The sequence below is a fragment of the Siphateles boraxobius genome, unplaced genomic scaffold (assembly GCF_051911475.1).
Source record: "Siphateles boraxobius isolate OS27281-9 unplaced genomic scaffold, OSU_SipBor_1 55, whole genome shotgun sequence".
Lineage (NCBI taxonomy): Eukaryota > Metazoa > Chordata > Actinopteri > Cypriniformes > Leuciscidae > Siphateles > Siphateles boraxobius.
This window is the reverse complement of record NW_027509181.1, coordinates 3,410,815-3,431,293: the sequence shown is the minus strand read 5'-3', so window position 1 is coordinate 3,431,293 and position 20,479 is coordinate 3,410,815. Positions and strand designations below refer to the sequence as shown.

The 20,479-nt window shown below is 40.0% G+C and overlaps 1 protein-coding gene across 2 annotated transcripts in view; it reads left to right on the top strand.

The window, feature by feature from the left end:
- Nucleotides 1–19,231: 19,231 nt before the first annotated feature.
- The window catches only part of avl9 (AVL9 homolog (S. cerevisiase)), a 101,240-nt gene continuing 99,992 nt past the window's right edge, over nt 19,232–20,479 (top strand). The window contains exon 1 of one of the 2 annotated variants that reach the window (XM_077205884.1): nt 19,232–19,442. In XM_077205884.1, coding sequence (XP_077061999.1) covers nt 19,368–19,442 — 75 coding nt within the window. In that variant the 5' untranslated portion in view covers nt 19,232–19,367. The remainder of the gene's footprint in view (nt 19,443–20,479) is intronic. The other variant, XM_077205885.1, reaches the window with a different exon arrangement.

Sequence of the window (20,479 nt, the reverse complement as noted above, 5' to 3'; positions counted from 1 at the left end):
TCGTTTTTCCAGGCGCGCCTATGCCACGACGAAATTAAAACATCTCAACTTTTCAGAATGCCGCAAGCGCACCGCAGATCATGTGACAAAAAACAACTGTTCAGCTTTGGCCATGGAAAGCTCAACTGGTGTGGTGAAGTGTTGAGTCCCACTGAAGTGATGGATCTCAGTTTATGGCAGCCATACACTGCGATTTTCGTCCGATTTTGAGCCGAATTCTGACTCGTGCGACTCACGATTTTCAGCTTTGTCGTTTGTCGCGCAGTGTTCATGCAGTGTACAGGGGGAAACAAGAGGCGATAACCTCTCCTGACAGGCAATCGGATGGTCGGATGAATCTCTGGCATGTTAGAAATTTTGGTCGCTCCTCATGACTATATCGCACAGTTGAAGCAAAGCTACGAACCGATTGGCCTAAACTCAGTGTTTTTTCCCTCACTGCGCCTGCGCGAAAACAGAAGTTTAACCATTTCATCTGCAACAAAATTAAAATAAATATAAAAACGAAAAGAGGGAGATCTTTAAGCTCTGTAGTTCAAACTATGGCTACAAATTACTGCTTACCTCCAGTTCGTGTTGCAAAATGGATTAACCATATTCCTAGCCCCCATGATTCCTTGCGTGAATTATGGGCGCGACCTCCGGCGCGTCTGTCACTGAACCGGAACCGGCGTTTTCTATGGTAACGGTCATAAACAGTCTATGGTAGCGGTAACTTAAATATGTGGGAACACAGTCTGTTACACCTCAAACGGAATAATTTGATTATACCACTGCCTTCTACTGTTTAGGGATGGGAGGACGACCTGAAGAAGTGGCCTCAGATAACTTACACCAGTATATTTAGCTACTTTATTGACTCCGTTGCTACGGACCGTGAAGCGATGAACAATCTGAAAAGCTCTGAGGCTTATCAGTACTTGCACAGTAATAAAGTCGGTCGCGTTTTGATAAAGGAGATGGGACACAATCTTGTCTACCTTAAAGCGGACATAGAGCCTAGTCAGCGCCTTAAAGTCCCACATCACCGGGCCTGGGTTTTAGTTTTATCGTCAGGTGAAGTACAGACAGCTGGGTGCTCATGTGTTGCGGGACCAGGGCGATCATGCAGCCACGCAGCTGCAATACTTTGGAAGGTAAAATGCTGATATTTCTGGTAGTTTTGTAATATCAGTTTGCCTGTTACATCCTAATGATTTGTTATAACCTAATCATTTGTATTCATTACTTAAATGAGCTCATTGTTTCTGCCTTAGTTTAATACATTATTAGCTAACTGTGTGAATTGTATGTATAAGTATATTTATGACATTACTTGGATACAGTCACCTCTGATAAAAGATCACTATAAATTGTAATGTAGGCACATGCATTTTCTGTAAAGCTGCTTTTAAATGATTTGTATTGTGAAAGGCAAATAAATAAATGTGAATTAAATTAAATCAGTTTGCAACTGCTGAGTGTATTTTATAATGGGCAATTTTCTAATGTAGGTTGAGAATGCAGTAAGACAGGGAAAGACAGGGATATCATGTACTGATGTGTAGAGGAAGTGGAATGCAGGCACAAGGCAGAATGTAGAGCAGAAAAAGGTTAAGCACATTACTTTCAAACGTCATAAACCAGACCACATTCATCCAGGCTCATCAGCACCAGATCCCATAAGTGTGTCATCCACAGAAGGCTTCCCCAAACTTTTCAAGGATCACTCAGGGGGCTTTCACACTGGCAGTTTAGTTCGGAACGGGGCACGGTTCGCATGAAAAATCGCTAATGTGAACCCTGTCATGGGACCCGGGTGCGCACTGGGGTACCGAACCCGAGACTACCTGGAGGAGGTGGTCTGAGTTCGGTTGCTCCCGAACCGTGCTGCGATTCGCGTGTATGTGAAAACTACACGGACTCGGGTGCGCACTTGTTCAGGAAGTAAAGTATCCTGCGCATGCGTTTTAGTCGATTATGATGTATTTAGTTAAATAAAACACACGTAAGGGATGAAGATTTACTATGGCGTTATTTTTTAGTCAAAAGTTATGAGCGTGTAAGACATGCTCACGAGCACATTATGTTATTTCACACGCGCAAAAATGAACCTTCAGCTGGCATGATAAAAGTACTCGCGCACAAATTCAACAACCGAGAGGTGTACATGTAGCTGCGAGCGAGCGCCTGGCATACTCTCACAGGTTAACTCTGCTTGTACAGTGGAATCCTGCTCGCGCGCAGCGGGCTTCTGCTCGCGGAGTGCTGTTTTGCTCGCGCAGTGGATTCCTGCTCGCTCAGCTGATTTCTGCTCCCTCGAGTCTACATGACTTTTGACAATTTGGGGGCGGAAACCAAGGAAGGCACTGACCCTCTTATGATTGGTCACTTTCATCGTAATCGCAACCACAGGGACATCTTTGTACCTTGATTGACAGCTCTCATTACAGGAAGTCAGAGTCAAAGGATCTGACGGAGTTTTTTTTTTTTTATTGAAATATCAAGATTTAGCCTACAGACAAACATGGCTGCATAACTTCCTTTTCTTTAGAATAGGATACAAGGACAATATAGTCAGAGGGAGCAGCTCTTAATATAACAAGAATATAAATGTAGTCTTAGTACAAAAATAAGGATATTTGTAAGCAAAATAAACATTTTAATAAATAAACGGTAAGGAATTATAATATAACATGACATAAGGGGAGAATTCAGTCTTTGTTCATCCATCTATCTTAGTTGGGAAGTGTTTTAGGGTATCATATATTTTTTGTGCTTTAGGACCTTTCAAAGTTTTTAAGGATTTTATATACAGTTTAAGTTCATTTAAAAAAAACAACAACAACAAAAAAAAACTCCGTCAGATCCTTTGACTCTGACTTCCTGTAATGAGAGCTGTCAATCAAGGTACAAAGATGTCCCTGTGGTTGCGATTACGATGAAAGTGACCAATCATAAGAGGGTCAGTGCCCTCCTTGGTTTCCGCCCCCAAATTGTCAAAAGTCATGTAGACTCGAGGGAGCAGAAATCAGCTGAGCGAGCAGAAATCCACTGCGCGAGCAAAACAGCAGTCCGCGAGCAAAACAGCACCCCGCGAGCAGAAGCCCGCTGCGCGCGAGCAGGATTCCACTGTACAAGCAGAGTTAACCTATGAGAGTATGCCAGGCGCTCGCTCGCAGCTACCTGTACACCTCTCGGTTGTTGAATTTGTGCGCGAGTACTTTTATCATGCCAGCTGAAGGTTCATTTTTGCGCGTGTGAAATAACATAATGTGCTCGTGAGCATGTCTTACACGCTCATAACTTTTGACTAAAAAATAACGCCATAATTTACCCTGGATACGAGCAAGAGTGAGTCTGCAGTGTATTCGCGCATAGTGCGTGCAATCAGGGCAACAAATTAATGGAAATCCACTGTCTCCTCAAAAGAGTCCATTTGCAAGCAGCGGAAAAACAGCTTATGCGAAACACACACACACACACACACACACACAGTTAACCTGGGTTGTTTACTCAGCTATGAATAATGCCACCAAATTAATAAAAAACACAATATATTGACCCGCGTCGTGTTTTCTATCATGCGCCGTGCACGTTTGCAATGACGTAAGATGCACGCAAACGCACCAGAGTTCGATAGAATCAAGTTCAGTGTGAAACCAGACCAACGCTGCGGGGGGCGCCGGGAACAAACGCGCTCGGGCTCGGACCGCAGCAAACGAGCCCAGTGGAAAAGCCCCCTCAGATTTTAAAATGTATGTCAGTTCCTCTGTGATGGCCCCACTATTTCATCTACAGACAGATGGTCTCCTTCAGCGGTGTTACAGATTAGATGTAGAGAATAATGAGTCTTCTCAGAGCCAATGTGGTCTACAGATACCACATACAGAACATGGAACAGCACTAACCTGTAAGAAGTGTCTCACTTTTTATGAGACCTATGTTCAACTAAGCCCTGCTCAGCTGGAGAAGTTGACTGAAGAGACACAGGTACAGAGTGCATAACAACTGTGGCATGATGCAAGGAAGCTGCGACTGACTGCGAGCACAGCAAAGAGAGTCCCCAAGCGGAGCACTACCAACCCACAAAAATTCCTAAATGAACATTTGCATCCCACCTTCACTGGCAATACTGCAACTAAACATGGAAAAGAAAATGAGGACATAGCCATACAGCTCATGGAGGCTCACGGACACACTGTGGAGAGGAAAGGCCTGGTGGTGTGTCCTGACCATCCCTGGTTTGGAGCCAGCCCAGATGGAATTTTGGACTCAACACAGCTTCTTGAGATTAAGTGTCCCCTAACGAGTGCCATGTCACTTGCAGAATTTCTTGGTCGGCCAAACGGTGACATCAGATGCTTAAGTAATGGGAAGTATCTCATCCTTCCCAATGGGCAAAGTGGACACTACCTCCAGGTGGGTGAAAAAAATATTTTTAAAATTTGAACTAATGGGAGAGATACTTGTGAACCATCATTATAACAAAATGTAAGCCATTTTATTTTACATTTATTTGTCCAGATCCAGCTGACAATGATGTGCCTGGGGCTGCAGAGCTGCTAGCTGGTTATCTGGACATCAACTGAGCACCTGGAGTTAGACATTTCATTTGACAAAAAATATACAGATGCACACATGAAACACCTCCAGAATTTTTATTTCTCACACATGCTTCCAATATTAGTGGATGATTTTGTTGCAAAGAAGCTGAAGCTCTGCCCTAAATACCAGAATCTTTTGCAAATACAGTAAGCATATAACAGGAGTTATATCTTGTACACACAACAAACACCAAAAGTACTGTATAAAAGCATAAATAGGAAAAACTAAAATATATATTTTTTAAAAAGTATTAAAAACTCAAGGCATTAGAAAGGTATATTACATGTGTTAGATACAAAAGTTAGATAATATATTGCATCATTAAAAAGACAAATCAAAACATTTTCTATTCAATTTCTGTTTTTTCTGCTTTATTTCTAGATTTTAAGTTTATACAGCTCTTTACCTGAGTGTAATGTATTAGAGGTCCTGTAAGTGTAGCTGTACCCCATCACAGTTTTTGAAATGTGAAATTAATTAAGTGTGTGTGTGTGTGTGTGTGTGTGTGTTGAAGTGCAATATATTGACTCTCTTCTCTTTCTCACTTTTCACTTGAAATAAGCTCACCTCTTAAATTCACTAGACCAGCACAGATCTTGAGCATTTTATCAATCTTTGGGACCAAGCTAATTGGCACTGTTTGCGAAAGAATCTTGTACACCTTCAGACGCCTTATTGCCCGTTCAACATGAATGCGGGCATGAGCAATACGCCGTGTATGCGTTACCTGCTCGTTGGTCAGCTGGCATCCTTTGCGTGTAAATGCTGGAATGATTAAGTTTACTCTACGCTCCTCCAGCAAATCCCTGATTGGGAAACCACGGTCACCCATCACCTCGTCTCCAGCACGCAAATAGTCCAGAAACCCTGAGTTCTGTGTTATGTACCTGTCACTGCATTTACCACCATAAGCATCTGAAATGAACATGATCATTCCAGAGGGAGAAATTGCCACTAAATATTTCACAGTGTTGTTAGCATAGTAGTGGCTGTACGATTCACTTCTAGAGTTGAGGTTTTTGGCTTTCTGTAAGACAGTCTCTGAGCAGTCAACAGGTTGTGTTTGAAAAGCGTTCTTTAAAAGCTTGGGGCAACATAGCTTTGATTGTTTCACGAGGCAACCAGATAACAAGATCCTTGGTGTGTTCAGACATTATGTCTATCCAGATTCCAACAGTCTTGCTGACCTGACCTTGTGACGTTTTAAATCTGTGTGCTAAATCAGCCATGACAAAGTTTTGCCTTAGTTTCATTAAGGTCATTAGGATTTGGTCCACAACAGGCATGGATGAAGAAGTATGGGCAAATGGTTGTAGGCAGGATACAAGGGTGTGAAACGCAATGAGTGGAATCCCTGTGTACAAGAGGGAGTCTGCATCACTCTCCAAAATACTGTCTGCAACAGGGCATGGTAATTCTGGGGATGGTGTAGTGCTCGTTCTGCAGGTGATGGTAGGTCCTTTTGAATAGGTGTGATCCTCCATCTCTGGGTCTGACCACTGAGTTTGGGCATCACAGGAGGGCTTTGATGTAGAGCACGGCTCCCAATCAATCTCATCCAACACACCAAGCTCATCTGAGGGTAACAATACAGTTCACAGTTATTAGAACATTAGAGATATTATCACTTTATCATTATTGGATTGTGCTGCTAACACATTTAGTTTTTATGATATGCATTTTAGCTTTAGTTTCTGAGTAGGGTCATTCTGTGTCAAATCAACCAAATTTCAGAAACTTCCCCAGCTCAATTTTGTTAATATTGTTATATTATAATCTGATGTTTTTGAATCATATATAATTATAATATTTTTTTTGAAGAAAGACAAACATAAATAGTGATTAAAGTCAAAATATTTTGTGTGTATATACTATATATATATTGTAGAGGGGGTCAAAATGACAAATTTTCATCTGAGATTAGGAGCCAATTTACAGTGACTTTAGAAAGATTGCAGCATCATATTTTTACACAGAGATTAGTAGGTCTATTAGTTAAATAAATAACAGTGAAACTAGAATTGTTTCTTGTTTCTCTCTATCAAAAACTGCAAAAGGTTTTTTTTTCTACACACAAAAACAACTGTAAACATACTGCCCTGCACTCCGTGCCATAAACGGCATTTTAAGCTTTACAGAAAGCAGTAAAACTAACGTGCCATTAACATTATTAGACAAAAACTACAATGCTGTTGAAATCCTGCATCTGAAATCATACCTGATGTTCTAGTGGCACTGCTGTCAATCCTTTTCAGGACCCGTCGTCTCTTTCAAGCCCAACCACAAAGTTGGATGCGGGTTTTCCTCCGTCGGTTTTTTGTCAACAAAATGAAATGAACACACATACAGTGTTTTGGGTGGTCTCTTCAAGTTTAGGTTTTTCACCCAAATTCTTTTGCATTCCTCGTCTGTTGGTAGGCGATGGAAATTGTACCGTTTCTCACAACAACAATCTCTTTTTGTTCTAGGTACATGTTCAACGCACTGTTGTTGAAGCCACATATTTAGCTTACTCTGGTTGTTAGTACAGCCGCGAACAGCGCAACAGGTACCAGAGCAACGCAATGACATTTTACAACAATAAACCACAAAATAATAAAAACTAAATAAAACCGTATTTGTCAGATTGCAGTTATTTTTAAATCTAGAAAGAATTGCCTCAGGAAAGAACAGATTATAACGGTTAGCCACGCACCATAACCACTGGGATTTACTAGTTTACTTCTACTTCCGCTATCTCACCGGAAGTTTCACCCATAATGATTTCTACAGTAGCGGGCGCAGGAATATGGTGGATATTACCCACGCCTTCCAAGCCACCTGCGATGTAACGCCTCTTTTATCAATTTGTTAAACAATGTTTTTGAAATAAACCTGTTTTTAATTTTCATTGATGACAAATTATTGCAGTGTTCGGACATATTATAGACTGTTAATAGTTAATTATATGCCGATAATTCATTGTAATCGACCTAAATGTTTTAGACAATTTTCAATGAGGAGTAAGCTTCTATGTAATATTATATTATCCTCACAGCACGTTGATTATGTGCTGTGAAATTATTGCGTGGCAAATTAATTATATTAGCAGATCAATTTAATAATAAAATTAGCCTAGGCCTCCCCTAATAATGATAATACAATAATACTAATAATAACTTAATACATAAATTGGAAATGCTAAATCATCTTGATATTGATAGCTGATGCTTGTTTTGACAATATCTCTGGATACATGATATCGTCTATAGGCGTAATCCAGGGGTTTATCGCAGATATTTCACACGTATAGTTTGAGCAGTCAAGTCTTAGCTCGATGATCGGACCATATAGTGTGAGCACATAAATCCAGATTTTGGCTTTACATCGCATGCGATTTACTCGTTCAGTGTGAGTAGGTACCTTGCTGAAATCGCACAGACATCGCACAGTGTATACCCGCCTTTAGGAGGACGCAAACAATCCGATGCGCTTCAGTCGTGTCGCAAAAGTGGATCAGTACAGTGAGTGTACAGCGCAGTCTCCGCTCTCTAGGTGCAAATGGTGTGTGTGTGTGTGTGTGTTTGTCTGTGCGTGCGTGTCTATTCGTGCATGCTTCAATGAAAGCAGCGCATGGTGTCTAATGTAAAGGAGTAGCCAGAAAGGTTCAATCTAAATAAATAAAGGTCCTATAAAGCCAATGCAGAGTGGCCGGGATTTACAGCTTTGCGTCGTTCAAACATCGGCCGAAGATCATTTGCGATCATATGCCGACGTTGCGTCCGGCGACATATTGCCGATTAGCAAACGCTCTCTGAGCGACATCGGCCAGACTTACGTGTGCTATCTGGGTTGTTATGGGTGACGCCCAAGTTCTTTAGTATGATGGGTTTAGTTTAATTTGTGCTGTTATCTATTTTGCTTCAAATCAAAGGGAACATGAAGTGTAATTCAGCACAAAACAAAGAATTAACTCAAATTTAATTAATTAAAATGAATTACCTGTCAATATTGTGCAAACAAACAAACAAACAATATTTGGCACTGTGTTATTCTTTTCTCTTTCAAATGGCTTTCAAATGGCCTTCACATGTACATTAACAATCAATAAAATCAAGGAAACAAAGAAAGGTTTTCAAACTAATAGAATAACCTCCTAAGCCGGCAAATAATACTTTAAATAGCCCTTACGCTGCTGATCCACTTGTCTGACATGACTGTCGCGTGGTGGCTGTCGTGACTGTCGGCCAGCTTCTTGACGCGCGACAATTTTCAAAATGAAGCGCCGCCTTCCCGGAATGCCTTGCGGGCACGACAAAGTCGCGTGATATCACCCATAGGAATAAAGCGGAGCGCGGCGCGACAGAAGTGTCGCACGGACAAGTGGATCATGTACCGTTAGTTTCTGCTGCAGGCCTGTTCCGCTGCTTGGGTTTGTAGAGGCCAAAAACACACGGCCGCTTCACTCAATTGAGCCACAAATAAAATAAAAACAAACCAAGTACCTTTGCTGAAGATTTGAATCTATTAAATCACGATCGGCCACGGTACGTCAGACTCCATACCGGAATCCATCTCTCCGTCGCGATACGCACTCAACAGCCGTCAGGAGTGCGTTATTCATCCAGCAGCTCGGACGCTTACCAACCTGGGATCTCGCTCCGTTCAGCAGTGCACGGGACTCCAGTCATCAAACTCTCCCGAAATAACATCTGTCGTCGTTCTTCTTCACAACGAACGCGATCATAGACAGTTCACTCAGAATGTACTTGCTCGCCGCCAGTGGTTCATCCGTGCACGTCTGTGACGCACTTTAAATAAACTCGAACTTCGCTGTCACGCTTAGCCAGCAGTAACTCATTTCAAAGTCCACTCTAATATCCTTGAGATGAACTATAATGCATACATTTTTATACACAGTTCACACTTTCCAGAGAGTTGTCTCGCCGACATCCCAACTGTCTTCCTCCCTATATCTCGCGCATTCTCTGCCTCTCCTCCTGCTTCTCGTCCCGCCCCTCCTTCATATCCTCACACCTGACAGGTTATTCTTCACAAAGTACCCAATCACATTATAAAGAAAGAAAAATAACAGGCCCTTACAGTTGGGTTATTTCTAAACACATTTTTCCACGGTACATTTTAACCTAACTTCATACATTTTTGTATACAACTTTGTAGAAAACTATTTCGATTTTAAACCTCTAACAGATTCCCACCTGGGCTACACAAAGTATTTTGCTTACACTTCGCATCACAGGCTAGTCTGGGTTACAGAATCGCGCCGAGCCTCTTGTTGCATTTCATTATAGACAGACCAAGGCAGAAACCTCTTTTCAAATGTAAACATGAGTTCACAGTGGGAATTCACATTAATCACCGTCCCAGACTTACTGGTGGCAGATGTCTATTTACATGGAACCATTTGCCAACAGTGGGAATTTGATTTGAGTTTACACCTTCTGAGAGCAGGAGACCATTGGCCTGGAAAAACCCACCCTCCTCTTTGTGCAAGTTATCTCTGAACTCTTATAAACTTTAATACCTTTTGTTTTACTTCTTTGGGAATGAGACCTTTGTACCAGTCGCACTGAGACATTTCAAATGATACCAAACGTGTAATACTGTATGATAATTATTCACATTAAACTATATAGATTCTTGGGTGAATTTCAAGTGATCTCAGCATGAGAGAGAGGGACAACATGGGGAGGTGATTGACTCGGGGATGCTAGTTTCTCAAGAGTGAGTTCAAATGTTGATTTCCTTTGTTCTCTCAGAGAGTTGCGCTCTCTTCCAGTTTTCCAGTCTTACACTATTTTAGTCAGGTTTATTGCTTTTTGATATGAGAAAGGTACGAGGTATGAGAAAATGATGTCCAACTGACATGTTCCTCCTCCTCCTCTTCATCCTCTTGCAAATGTTGTTGCTAATGTTTTAAAAAAAGTGTTATTTTTCTCTTCCCCTGTCAAGTTAATGTGACAGTGTAAATGGGGCTCCAGAGCAGTTGCAGTTAGATTGCAGCTAGCTAACCATCATAAACTAAAACATCGACACTTTGGACGTACCTAAAATTATTCATGTATATATATATGTGTATTCAAAATATACTATATAATTGTACAGATTGTTGTAGAAAGACCCTATTGGATATCTTGGCTCTAAAATAGTAGGCTTACCATCTACAATTCTAGAACTGAGATCTAACAGTAATCAGTCTTTGTTGACCATAACTGGTTCTCATTGTATTCATTTTTATATTTCTTGTGATATTGACATTATTTAAATTATTTAAATTACATTTGATATCAGTGGCGGCTGGTCTATTATGGGTGCCGAGAAAGGGCGCCCTCGCTATCTAACCAATGGAGCTCTGATATGCTATCAAAACGTCACTAAATATGTGGTCACGTGGTCACGTGGGAGTGAGATTCGGCGGGCGGAGCTAGTCTTTCTTGACAAGTTGACAATGGGGGCGCCGGCGGCACACGAGAAAGTCAAAGAGACCAGTTTTTTTCAGACATTGGGGGGTTCTCTATATTTTTTTCCAAGTCATTCAAACGAACGCCAGTGCTCGATGAAGTGGTGGCACACCCACTTCCATGTTCTCTCTCTCTCTCTCTCTCTCTCTCTCTCTCTCTCTCTCTCTCTCTCTCTCTCTCTTTCTCTCTCTCTCTCTCTCTCTCTCTCTCACACACACACACAATCTCAATTCAATAAGCTTTATTGGCTGTCTCTGTTACTCTCTCTCACACAGATGTCACGGGTGACAAGAACGCTTAGCGAGCGTAACCCCTTGATGAGTCACGAGTTTCCCCAGGGAACGATTTGTGTGCGACACATTCCACTCCGGTTCCGGGTGTGGCAGAATCATTGCCCGGCCTGATTAACGCTAAAGCACTACAGGTCCGAGAGAGTGAGAGGAGCGGCGTTTACACGGGCTGTTTGCTTCATAAGCCATAGATAAAAGGGCTATTGGGAGAGCGTCTGTGGTCGTTGTTCGTGGGTCGTTGGTCCGTTGTTGGCCCTGTGCTGGTCTCGTGCTGTTCTGTGTTCTGTGGTTCTGGGTTTCTCGGAGCAGTGGTGGGCATAAGCTTATTCTGGGAAACCGTCTGGGTGTGGAAGCCGCCCATTGAAGCTGCTGGATCAGAGTGATCGTCTGTGGGAAATCTGCTGGACTGAGTTATCGATCGAATCTGCACTGAGATTAGAGAGAGAAAGATAAGTGAATGATTTCATCTTGCGAACATTTAAACAGTTTGAAGAGGATGCAGTGAGTGTGGAACTGATTGTTGGAGAAGCTATGTGTTTCAGAGTCTACTTTGACTAGACTACTTTGTACTGTGAAGAATCCTTAAGCCTAGTTCACACTACATGATTTTAAAACGTCGGGCTGAACTGTGCGTTCACACTACATGACTTGCTCTCTGAGAAATCAGGAGTGTTCAAGTTGTTGAGCTGTTCACACCACACGACACAGCGTGATTGATCCGCAACAGGAGGTAACGCACTACACGAGTTGACAACAACTCTGTCACCCAATGATTCTATCTAGTCTACAAATCTATCTGTCTAATGTCTATCTTGACGCGAAACAACACGCGCGCCAATACACAGCGAAGAACAACACAACACGCGAATATGGACGTCAGACAGAAACCAGTGCTGCAAACTGTTTGCGCGATCATTTGCTCTGAGAAAAAAACGCAAAAAAATAAAAAATAAGAGAGTATGGGCGAAAGAGTGGATCTGCAAACGGGAAGAGCAGGTCTGTGCTACAGAGAGAGTTGGAGGTGAGTACAGTATGTTTATATCGGACATGTAGCTGCATGTTTATGTTTAGCTGACAGCAAAAATCACGTATTTACCCGGTGACCTCAACTCATGCCTTGCTGTGATTGGCTGTTGCTCATGACATCAGTGAGATTGAGTCGTGCGACAGCTCTGGATATCTAGCATGCTAGATATTTTTGTAGGCTCGGCGACGCGTCTGCGAGGCGTCTGCGAGGGTCTTTGATGCGTTGTTGGCTCTTTCATACTAACAGATTGGCGAGCGTTCATCGCCCGCTAATCCTCCGCGATTTGCACGCGATAACACCCTGACCTGTCGGCGAGCTCAACGATTTGCAAATCGGGCTTAAATCGGGCTTAAAATCATGTAGTGTGAACTAGGCTTTACTCGTTCTACTTACTATTTGAGTCTGGAAGTATGCAGCATTGTTGGTGAAGTAAGCTTTTAAATCACTATCTCACTACTGTGAACCGAAGAGAGTACTTTGTACTGTGAAGAATCATTACTCGTTCTACTTACTGTCTGAGTCTGGAAGTATGCAGCGTTGCTGGTGAAGTAAGCTTTTAAACCACTGTCTCACTATCGTGAACCAAAGAAAAAACTTTGTATTGTGAAGATCCTTACCTGTTCTCCTTACTGTCTGAGTCTGGAAGTATGCAGCATCGCTGGTGAAGTAAGCTTTTAAACCACTGTCTCACTATCATGAACTGAGGAAAAATATTTTGTATTGTGAAGATTCTTACCTGTTCTCCTTACTGTCTGGGTCTGGAAGTATGCAGCATCACCGATGAAGTAAGCTTTTAAATCACTGTCTCACTACTGTGAACCGAAGAGAGTACTTTGTACTGTGAAGAATCCTTACTCGTTCTACTTACTGTCTGAGTCTGGAAGTATGCAGCATCACCGATGAAGTAAGCTTTTAAACCACTGTCTCACTACTGTGAACCGAAGAGAGTACTTTGTACTGTGAAGAATCCTTACCTGTTCCACTTACTGTCCGAGTCTGGAAGTATGCAGCATCGCTGGTGAAAGAAGCTTTTAAATCACTGTCTCATTCCTGTGCACTGACGAAAATAATTTGTATTGTGAAGAATCCTTACCTGTCTACTTACCTTCTGAGCCCCGAAGTTTGCAGCTATTGCTGGAAGAAGAGTGCTTACCTGTCTACTTACCTCCTGAGTTCCGAAGTGTGCAGTTATCGCTGGAAGAAGAATGCTTTGCTGTCTCTCTACCGTTTGGGGCCGTGGAGTGTGTAACATCCCGGGGAAGGAGCCCTCGATCTGCCCAGCTGTTCCGGGGAGAAGGCCCAGCGACCGTTACCATCCTTTTCTTTACTTCCATAAATACAGTGCTTGATAAAGATTGTTATTCCTTGAAATTTTCCTTCGCCTCTGTCTGGTCCATTCCGTTGCGTACCTGTGGTGTTGGCTCCTCACGGTGGTGTCTGGAGTCAGGGGCGGTTGGTCACACGAGTCCGCCCCGGCCTGCATCGGTGACACATACACACACACCATGTTTCACACACATTTGGCATTAAAATAGTGATCTCAATAGGAATGTAACTATGTTTGCTTTGATTTTTTTGTTGTTTTTAAATTCTGAGCTGGATTACTGTGTTTCATACTAGTTAAAATGTTAAAATCATCCATCTTCTCATACTTGGTGTTCACTTCAAGAATGTTTTCCCACCCTCTCTTTGAGAGCCTTCTCTCTTTCTCTAGTATCAACATAGAATATTATCCAATTGTCAATTTGACAACAGTGAACGTTAAAGATATGTAGTCTACAGCTGGGGATTGATTAAAGAACTAGATTGTTGTATTCCCTATTATATGTTGTATTCCCTATTATAATTTATCGTTATGCATTTGCACTTTTTCTATCTGGACACGGAGCATAATAAACATGCAACTTGTTCATTATCATTACCTTTTATTGGTATAGGCAAGGGGCATGGCCTAAGGCCTAAAATGCACCAGAATGCAGGAAATCAGATCTATGAAATTCAAAATTTTATGGGGGAGAGCCCCCAGACCCCCGGCACAGACAGCCCCACCTACAATTTTTCACCAGCCGCCACCACTGTTTGATATTGATGTAGAAGTATTGAATCTCATTTTGTAACTGTGCATTCTACAGTCTGCAAATGAAGCCTTCATCCCAGGATTCTAGAGATGTTCTCAAACACCAGGACGCCAATGACCGACCAAGGGACATCAGGATTTCATTGAAGGCCAGATAATCTTACAGTTGCTTACATAACCTGGCATTAGTTTCTGTCAAGTTCATCTACCCAACTGAACTGAACATCCCACATGGTGGGAATCACGTTATTAAATAAATGTTTTTCTCCCAAACACGTTGGCTACAATTATTGGCACCCCTATAATTTTTTACGAGTATAATATGTCTGAAATATATTACCATTAATATTTACATTTTATAGCACACCAGGGTGACTAGGAACATGAAATTGTCCAGCCATGACTTCTTGTTTCACAAGAGTTTAAATATGAGGAAACAAAAATGCCAAATCCCCTTTATCATTCATCACAATGAGTAAAACCAAAGAATATAGTTCTGATGTGCATTAAAAGATTGTTGACCATCACAAAATAGAACGTGGCTGTAAGAAAATAGCTAAAGAATTGAAAATCCCCATTTCGACCATCAGGGCAATAATTAAGAAGTTCCAATCAACTAAAGATGTTATGAATCTGCCAGGAAGAGGACGTGTGTCTATATTGCCTTAATGCACAGTGAGGAGGAGAGTTTGAGTGGCCAACAACTCTTCAAGGATCACAGATGGAGAATTGCAGAGATTAGTTGAGTCTTGGGGGTCAGAAAGCCAACAAAAAAAAAAAAAACCTACAAAAAAACCTACATCACCTCATGTTGTTTGGGAGGGTTTTAAGAAAAATCTTCCTCGCTCATCCAAAAACAAACTAAAAAAACAAATTCAGTTGTCAGACACGACTGGAACTTCAAACGGCACAGGCTTCTGTGGTCAGATGAAACTAAAAAAAGAGCTTTTTGGCAGCGAACACGCTAGATGGGTTTGGTGCACACAAGGATAAAGAGTACCCCATGTGTACAATTTAATATACCGCTGGATCTTTAATGTTGTGGGCATATTTTTCTGCTGGAGGTCCTGGACTTCTTGTGCAGATACATGGCATTGTGGATTCTATCAAATATCAACAGATAAAAAATCAAAACCTGATGCCTTCTGCTAGAAATCTTATAATGGGCCATGGTTGGATCTTCCATCAAGACAACGATCCAAAACAAACATCAAAATCAACACAAAAATGTTCTACGGAGCACAAAATGAAGCTTCTGCCATGACCATCCCAGTCTCTGACCTGATGAGTGGAGTGAACTGAAGAGAAGAAACACCAACATGGATCTGGGAATCTGAAGGATCTGGAGAGATTCTGTATGAAGGAATGATCTCTGATCTCTGCTCAGGTTTTCTCCAAACTCATCAGGCATTATAGGAGAAGACTCAGAGCTGTTATCTTGTCTAAAGGAGATTGCAAAAAGTATTTAATAAAAGGGTGCCAATATTTGTGGCCAACGTGTTTTGGAGAAAAACATTTATTTCATAATGTAACCCCCCACCCCACCCCCACCCCCCACTTTCAATTCATTCACTTCAATGAAAGGTTAGAATTTTGCAAATTTTTTGAATGAAAGATCAAAAGGATAAACAATGCAGATTTATTTTTTACAGCCAGTTTTGATCATATTTACCAGGGGTGCCATTAATTCTGACCATGACTGTAGATAAATTATGTTGAGAAACCATAAAATAAATATGTGCAACCTATGTACTTTTTTTTAATCAAACAGATTTTTTAGTGTACTTCGCTCACTCCATTAAAATAGTGCGTAAAAATCCTTTTATTGAACACTGAAAAATGTGAAACATGCATTCAGTATACATTTGGAATAGGCATTGATTTCTCAGTATTTTATTTTAATCTACAATGAAAGTTGAACAAAAATGGTACACTGTACCCGTTTCTGAATATTTAAATATTATATATCAATGGCCTATATATATATGGAATGTCAGTCATGACGAATTAATATCACATATGGCACTTGTAAATAAAATACATTTATACAGCCTGATACAACATCTGATAGATGTCTTTAATATGTCAGTTTTACATACACTCAAAAAAATAAATTTTGCCTCTTGTTGAATTTAATTAATTAAAATAAGCAAAAGTAACACAATTGTTTAATATTTTGTCACAACTTAATTTAATTGTGTTCAATCAATCTAATATATTTAAAACTGAAGTTTACTTAATTAATTTGTGTGAAAACTACATGAATTATTTTTGTTGACAACTAACTTGGCAGTGGATCTGTAGCTCCCAGCATGCTTTGCAAGGGACTGCATTAGGAGGGTAAATTTAGGGATTAAAATGTTATTTTATGTGTTTTTCAGTAAATGGAAAGATGTTGTTAGTTGATGTTAGTATTTAATGTTCAGTTATGTTAGAAACTTAGAGGACTTTATGTAATGTTTTTGAATTTTGTGGTTACCATTATGCAGAACAGTGACGACTGTGTTTAGGCTGTGGGAACTCAGTAAACATTCCATATGCATTAAACCTCACTTGCATCTAGTGATGGACGATACTGCAAATTTCTGTATCGATCCGATACCAAGTAAATACAGGGCCAGTATCGCCGATATCGATACCGATACCGATACTTTTTCATTTTAAAAGCATGCATTTGAACTTGTACGCACTTACAGCAGTGTGTCATGATTTATGAGGTGAATGCATCATTAATATGCTAAATCTGAACACGTTTTCATGACTACTAGGCCTAAATATTTTGTGATCTGTGCTCTCAACTCCCCTTTAATTAGTCAGTGACTTTTACAAAACTACCCAAATTATAGTACTAGCCTACTGTTCAAAAGTTTGGGGTCTGTAAGATTTTTATTTCTCTTAGTAAAAACTGTAATATTACAATTTAACATAGGCTATCTGTTTTCTATGCCATAGTAAACTGTAATTTATTCATGTGATCAAAGCTAAATTTTCGGCATCATTACTCCAGTCATGATGATAATTCATTTTAATATGCTGATTTGCTGCTCAGGAAACATTTCTTATTATTATCAATGTTGAAAACAGTTTCATATTTTGTTGGAAACCATAAAACATTTTATGCAGAATTATTTGATGAACAAAGTTGAAAGAACAGCATTTATATGAAGTAGATTTTTTTTTACAGTGTAAAACCCTTGACTGTCACTTTTGATCAATTTAATGTATCGATCCTTGTTGAATAAAAATATTAATTTCATTAAAAAGATCTTACTGACGTCAACATTTTAAACCATTATGTACAGTTTTGGTTTGTTTATTGCGAAATAACTCCCGATTGTTTCTCTGTCATCTAAGCAAGGCTTCGTTTCCCAAACGCACTGGGCCTGTGAGCTCAGCGAAGCACCCGCATCGAACGCTCTCTATGATTGATTGGTTTCGTCTTGTATACAGATGACTAGGAGAAAAGGTTCTATCCTACACAATTACCCGCTAACATTCGCTTATTTTTCCACTTAGAAGCTTATTTTACGCACTGAATTGCATGCTAAATTAATAAAAAATTACTGGTTAAAAAAACACACATTTGGATCGATATTTTTGTGTGAGGATCGATCCTTTTTGATACCACGTCAGTATCGAAGTATCGATACTTCAGGATCGATCCGCCCATCACTACTTGCATCCCTGCATAAGTCATATTTAATATTATTATGCGAAAAGTTGTTCTAATTAAATCGAATGCTAGTCCCTAATATCATTAGAAGTAACTATAGAGCCAAACTAACTAAAATTATAATGTTGATGATTTTAAACAGGACAAAAATTTAATCTGGGTAACTTGACAAAATTCTATCTAGTAGGAATGACACAATTATTTTAGTAGTCTTGACCAAATTAATTTAAGTTCATACAGCAAGATTACAACAAATCATTTTGAACAAATTCGATTGTGTTGGATAAATATAATTCAATTTCGTGGAAAACCTTTCTTTAATTTAATTAAGTTGGTTCAACAGATTATTTTTTTGAGTGTACATTCTAAACATCTTAAAGACATTTTCTAAATGTCTATTTGACCTCTGACAGGAAACGTCCAATAGATGTATTGGAGATGAACAAACACTCTAAAAAATACATCTTCCATGTAAACACGTAAAGAAATAGACGTCCCCGAGATGTACGTGCTATCGCTTTCCAGATTAACAGATCTTTAGCAGACATTTTACAGACCTGGGAAGAACGTAGATAAATTATGTTGAGAAAACATAAAATAAATATGTGCAACCGATGTTAATCCAACAGATTTTTTTTAGTGTAGGAGAAAAAACCAAACAAACAAATGAAGCATTTCCAAAACACTAGGCATGCCTAGCTTTTTCTGAAAGCTAGGCATGATGTGAGCATTAATAAAAGAAAAGAAATCTGACCAAAAAAAAAAAAACAATTGAATGAGGACAAGTCCAAAATAAATGAAAGCATGTTTCTGCATGTAAACCACCTACAAAATATATCAATACAAAACGTTGTCATATAGACTAAACAGGGACTAGGCTACTATCCTGGCAACGTCGAAGTGTTCTTGTTACGGTTTTTATTTTTTCACTTACTTACTCAAAATATGAATAAAACTCAATGTAATATGATATATGAGACTGTAAAGAACTGGCCACCGATTCAGGACAAGCGCTTTGGAAAATGGAGATGGATTGATTGATGATCTATCTATTCGAGGCATGGCGCGCCCTCTCTCGGTAGTCTTAATGATAGCTTTTCGTCTGGTGTGTTTGTTTGTCCTGGAGGCGGAGCATCGCGTGACATACTAACTGACGGTCAAGAGTGCGGAAGTTGTAGGCTCCACACATTAAACAAATATTTTACTTTTGATTTCTTCTCTTTTGAACTCTGATCTGATTGTAATAGAGCGGATGGAGTCGCAGTGCAAAGAGGAACCGGTGCTGCACATTGTAGTTGTGGGATTTCACCATAAAAAGGGTTGTCAGGTACTGTCCGCATGTTTGTTTATTAATATTAATGTGCTTCAAACTTGTCGTGCGCTTCTCTATTAACCTTACAAAGAATTTATGTGTTTTTACTATTGTATAATTTATTATTTACCATTGGTACTTGGTGTAGGAATGCAACAAAAAACAATATGCAAAATTAAATCTGCTTAAGGAGCTAGACTTCACTGACTGATGAATGTTAATAAATTATCAACATCGCCTGTAATTCAATAGGCTACTGATGTTGATAAAGATCCAGCATTACTGCCCTCTTTATTCCATCCAGAAAAACAAAACAACAAAAACACATTTCTTTTATTTTTTAATGAGTGACACTTATTGTATGATGTCCACTCACATGCGAAGATTTCAGTCATCATAGTTGTAAAGCAGAAGCTGTTTTATTCTTTATAAAGGTGTACCTCCCTCATGGTGGCTGCCATGTTAATATCACATGACGAGTTGAATAATGGTCACTTGGCTGTATAAGAGATACTTAACGGATCAAGGCATCACATACAAATTCAATTATTGCACAAAGATACAAATATAGTAGGAATAATAAATTCCGTTAGAATAATAAGTAATTGTAATAAGGTCGTTTAAAATTAAATCAGTATAAAAAAAAATCAATATGTTAGACTATTGTGTGTGTTTTTATTTTAAAGGGGAACTTTGTAACTCAAGCCATTTCTTCGCTGATTTTCACTTTTGTTGTCGCATGTTGTCTCAGTGAGCTCCCCCAACACCTGTGGGACGTATATTTCAAAACACTGTCATAAAAAACACAACGCTGCTCATGTGCATTTGTTATTATCGGAACCGGCCAACTTTATCATGTGGATACAGTATGTCTACCGATGTGGGTAATACATCATACACAGTAACATATGGCATGTGTGTTTATGTCGAATTGCCGTAAATCAGTTTGTGTTTCTCGCTCGTTCTCGCTTCTCACGAGACTTCCTTTTTCCAACTTACCGGGACGTTAGTCCCCATGTTTGCAAGGTTGGTTTTCCGCCTGGGAATGTTGG